At 44.8% G+C, this 5,407-nt stretch overlaps 1 protein-coding gene across 1 annotated transcript in view; it reads right to left on the reverse strand.

Annotated features, from left to right (window-relative positions):
* The window catches only part of PRTG (protogenin), a 150,144-nt gene extending 148,811 nt beyond the window's left edge, over positions 1–1,333 (reverse strand). The window contains exon 1 of the mRNA XM_069098104.1: positions 938–1,333. Coding sequence (XP_068954205.1) covers positions 938–1,025 — 88 coding nt within the window. The 5' untranslated portion in view covers positions 1,026–1,333. The remainder of the gene's footprint in view (positions 1–937) is intronic.
* Between the last annotated feature and the right edge of the window lie 4,074 nt (positions 1,334–5,407).

Raw genomic sequence — 5,407 nt, forward strand, 5'->3', positions numbered from 1 at the left:
CACCACAAAAATAAACAAATTAACTACACTGGTTTCCCCCCCCCCCCACTTCCCTCCCGGCTACAACACAGAAGCAAGCAGAGAAACACCCTCCAGCAAAGTTAAAGCTCACAGAACCCAAAAACGGTCTCTGCCCTTTAATATACCATTCCTTCAAAACACCGGAGGAATAAAACTGATTTAGACATCCTACAAATTTCTGAAAAGGTAGCTAGCACAGCATTCCGCGCCCTCCCATCCCTCCCCCCGCCCCCCCCCCCGCCGCCCTTCTTCCCCATCCCTCACATCTAGTGGAAACCGGCAAAAAGTAAACTCCCATCTCTCCTGTCTCCACCTCTTCCTCAGTTCCTTGGGCGCAGCGAAGGTAGGAGACGAAAATAGGGGTCCTAGAGTTGCCTCCACCTCTCCCCCACAGGTTCCGGGAGTCCCCCTGGTCCACGCTGTGCTGAGCCTCGCGGGGCGCCCCCTAGGCGACACCACGGCCACCACGGAAACAATATAAATAAAGCCACGTGCGGCCGTCGCCGCTGCTCAGGCTAGGGGAGTCCGGCGGGCTGACCAAGGAGGCGGGGAGAGGGGCTGGAGCCGGGACAATGGACGAAGGAAGGAATGGGAGGGGGTGCAAGTGGACAGTAGCCACGGCAGCATGGTCACTGAATCTATGGCGGCGGGAACCAGGTCTGGTCTGCTGCAAAGAGACATGAGATTCCCTCCCCCACCTTCACACAGAAACCTTAAGAACTTTTGCACCCCTTGCCTTTCCAAGGACTCCAGACCTCTGGGGCGGGGGAGGTGCTGGCTGGGGTTCACCCAGCCTGACCATTAGAGACTCCTAACTCCCTAATACACACAGACCCCTCTCCTCCAGGCTCACGTGCCCTCCCTCCTCAAACTCAGCATCCTTCCCTCTATCCCCTCCAAAAAATAAGGCACCCACCTGGGCCGGAGATGAGGAGGACCAGGACTCCCCAGAGCAGCATCTCCGGTGGCCGCAGCCTTTCAAGAGGTCTAGGAGAAGGCGCCATTCAACGAGGCTACCCCAGCATGTTCCCCTCAATCTCCACCTGGCCGACTCAGGGCTCCCCAGCCTGCCCCTGCCTCCCTGTTCCGCCTCGAGGGCCAGGGGTGGCGTGGGGACCGAGCAGCCCGGGCTTCCTGCAGTGGATCCGCCGCGGCGCGGCACGAAACAGCGCAACACAGAGCAGTTAGGCTGAGGCTGGACTGGAGCCGAGGCTGGGGCTACAGACTGTTTGGCTGCGGTTGCCGGGCCCCAGCTCGCGGACCCACGTTCTAAAGGAGGAGCGAAGTCGGAGCACAGCTAGGGGCGGGGTATGAAGGCGGCGGCGCCAGGGCGGAGGCGGGATGGACAAGAGCTGCTTCCCTCCCTCCCGGTGTCCGCCACCGCTAGCCTCGGACTACTTTGTGCATCTGGCCTCTGGTGACCGGCAGGCAGGATGGCCGGCCAGGCGGAAGGAGACGCTGGAAGGAGCAGAGGGGCAGCCAAATGGGGGGAGGGGAGAGTCGTGGCATGGGGTTGAGGGTGGTCTCGGCTGGACAATGCACCTGGGGGTCAGGCGGCCAGGAGAAGTGTCTCTGCCCTATGGTCCGCCCCCTCTGCTTCTGCCGCTGCTCTGGGGGCAGGGCCACAAAGACCCTGCTTTCTCTCCGAGGGGGTGGGGACAGAATGAGTAGAAAAGGAGAAAGGGGCCCCCTCTCTGACCAGCTTGCTCAGGAGGTCGGAAAGGGGGCGGAGGGGCTGGGGGGGGGGGAGAGGGAGGCATGGCGATGAAAGATGTGGTGAGGCCGGAGACGTCTTCTCTCCCCCCTCCCCGGCCCATCCCTCTGGTCCTTCCCCCTCCTCCTTCTTTCCCCACACCCTGGGGCCGGGTGGAGGGAAATCTGAGGAGGAATGGGAAAGAGTGACCGTTCTCCACTACTGGGATTGGTCAGCTATGCGGGACTCATCTTCGGGTCCGGAGCCCCCCAGGCCAGATGTGGGAGAGCCCCTCGACTTGAACATCTCACTTTCCAGGGAATGGTTTTGGTTTTTTGTTTTGTTTTTGTAAATTAGTCGAGTTCTCTTAAAGTCTTTAAAATAACTTTTATAAAACCACTGTGGTATTGTCCATAAAATTCTAGATTTGATTAGGAGCTTTGCAGATTCCCCAAAGCTTGCTCCGGAACCCACCTTATTGCCACTGAGGAAAGGATAAAAATTCAGTTCAACTCAACAATCGCTTAATAAGTGCCCATTATATGGCGGGTACTGTGCTAGGTGATGAGAACGTACAGATAAAAACTATGCAAATGTTGTAGATATGCAGTTAACAGTTAACCTTTCATGAGTATAATCCTCAACGATTGTTTCTGTAAGGCCATAAGAAATTGAACTGAGAACTGGCATCTATTTATTTTTTTTAATGTAATAAAATTGCAAAGTCTTAACCTAAAAAAAAAAATCTGTGTTGAACTATAGATGACATATTAGATATAAGGCCTCAAGGGTGACCCACCTTTAAAGAATTCTGGTGACAGAAATTGAACATTTGTCACAGGAGCTCCAAATAGTATTACCCATACCATACTCAAAAAATATTCTTACTTATGTGGAGGAAAAAATTAAGCCGTCCTCAAGTAAATGTTAGTGGAGAATTATCAGTGCTATTTTTTCCACATCCTACCCACCAAACAAAAATAGTGTAATAGTATCTAATCTGTTAGATGAATGGAAGAAGTTTGTGATTCATGTTAAATCATATCCATTACATATCATTGCAAGGAGGAGATTACTTTTATTTGTAATGAGTGTGCCCAGGCATTGTGTAGGGGCACCTCCCAGTAGGAAGACAGTGCTCAGGAACTTAACAATGCTAACCAGCCTTTTATGCTATTTTAATTTTAGGTTCAGAAAAACAATCTTATTCTTTGCCAGATAACCAAAATTTTGCTTTTACTTCAACTGGATTCTAGTTATTCCTAGGCATCTCAGTGTAAAGATTTAAAGCAAGTACTAACATTATGGATGTTTAAAAAAAAACAGTTGCAAGAATGATTTAAACTTCTCTAATAATTAAAATGCATAAGAAATGTTAAGTTTCATTCTGGTTGCAGTTGAATTAGACATTTTTCATTGTGTGACTTTCCTCCCTGTGTTCTTTCTCTGCCTCCCTCCCCCACCCCCCCATCCCCTTTCACTTGACCTTAAGTGCTCATATCTCCTGGATAAGAATTGCTAATAAGATGCTTTTATGTTCCCTTTCTTGAATAAATCAGAAGAATAAAGCCTGGGGGAGGGGAGAACCAAAAGAAGAGGGAAGAACATTTTTTTTTCACTGCCACTTTGCTTAGCCTTCAAGGTTTCAATTAATCATAGAATCTTTGATTCTTAAAGGGTGGGCATAGGCCTTGTGCTATGGGTGAGAGGAATCAATCTATTAAATATGTCTATAAGGTATAACTATAATGTTTTTGGTTTTTAAAAACAAATATAGCAGAATTTCTAAATCCAATTAATGCTTTCTTGGGGTTCATATCCAAATAAGTATGTTCCCTTTTCAAAAGAGTAACTCTTACAAGATTATTATGCATTTATTTCAGTGAAGCTACCATCATTTAAAATATTTTTGGAATTCTTTCAGAACTGCCTTGCATATACATGATTTTGAATTTCTTCAATAATGGTAAATCTTGGGGCAAATAGAGCACCGGCCCTGGAGTCAGGAGGACCTGAGTTCAAATTTGATCTCAGATGCATAACACAAAAACTAGCCATATGACCTTGGGCAAGTCACTTAACGCCAACTGCCCTCCAAAAGGCATAATAATAATAATAATGGTAAATCTTTTTCCTTTGAGGGGTGGATTTGAATTTTGGAACGAGCTGAAAAGAATTTGGAGTCAACTCTAATGAATTAGTTGGGTGGTCAATCTGTGTGGTATTGGTGTGTTTAACATTTATTAAGCACCTACTATGTGCCAGACACTATACTAAGTGCTAGGGATACAAAAGAGGCAAAAGACAGACCCTGGCCTCAAGGAATTTACAATCTAATGGAAAGAACAACAGCAAACTAAAACTAAAACAATTATACTGACCACAAAGTTTGTCCCTGGAGGAGGGGGAAGGAGGGAATACATATACACACACATACACCTTTCTTCTCTGCAAAGGTGGGAAAATATGGGTGCAAAATATTGCATTTATTGTCAGACTTGATTGATGCATTGGTTTTACTGAGCTGCTCTTTTTCTCTTTTAAAATTTTTATTTGTTGTTCTTACAAGAGATGGTTCCTTAGAGAACTGAAGTAGAGAAACCTATTCAGGCATAAAAGTAATGTTAAAAAATCAATAAAACAGGGGTGTCTAGGTGGTGAAGTGAATAGTGCACCAGCCCTGGAGTCAGGAGGACCTGAGTTCAAATCTAGCCTCAGACACTTAAGTAGCCCTGTGACCTTGAGCAAGTCACTTATCCCCAATTACCCTGCCTTCTCCCCTCCAAAAAGAAAAAAAAATCAATAAAACAAGGAGACCTATTTTTTAACAAAGAGTAGAGGCAATTACAAAAGATAAAATATATAACTGATTACATGAAACTGAAAAACTTCTGCATAAACAAAATTAATATAGAATATAATAAGATATAATTAATATAGAATATAATAAGAAGGGAAGTGGTTCCTATCAAATTGGCTAATATGGCAGAGAAGGAAAATGAAAAATGTTGGAAAGGATGTTGGAAAATTGGGACACTAATACACAGTTGGTGGAGTTGTGAACTGATCCAACCATTCTGGAGAGCAATTTCCAATTATGCCCAAAGGGCAATCAAATTTATATCCTTTGATCCAGCAATACCACTACTACATCTGTACCTCAAAGAGATCACAAAAAAGAGAAAAAGACCTACATGTACAAAAATATTCATAGCAGCTCTTTTTGTGGTGGCAAAGAATTAGAAATTGAGGGGATGCCCATCAATTGGGGAATGGCTGAATAAGTTGTGGTATATGATTTTGATGGGATACTGTTGTGCTATAAGAAAAGATGAGCAGGCAGATTTCAGAACCAGGAGAACATTGTACATAGTAATAGCAACATTATGCAATATGATCAACTATGATTGACTTAGCTTTTCTCAGTAATACAGTAATCTAAGACAATTCTAAAAGACTCATGATAGAAAATTCTAATCATATCCAAAAAAGAATCAATGGAATCTGAATGTAGATCAAAGCAGACTATTGGGGGGGATTATGGAAATGTAAGGAAATAAATGAAATAAATAAAAATTTACTTAAAAACAAAAGGGGTTATGTTACTTTTTTAATCAACAAAATATTTTTTAAAAAGCATAACTGACTATAAAGGAATGACATTCATTTCCTTGATTTGTAACCTGTCTCTGA

The sequence above is a fragment of the Petaurus breviceps genome, unplaced genomic scaffold (assembly GCF_028583685.1).
Source record: "Petaurus breviceps papuanus isolate PSGF00001 unplaced genomic scaffold, PetGlider_PUasm1.0 37, whole genome shotgun sequence".
NCBI lineage: Eukaryota > Metazoa > Chordata > Mammalia > Diprotodontia > Petauridae > Petaurus > Petaurus breviceps.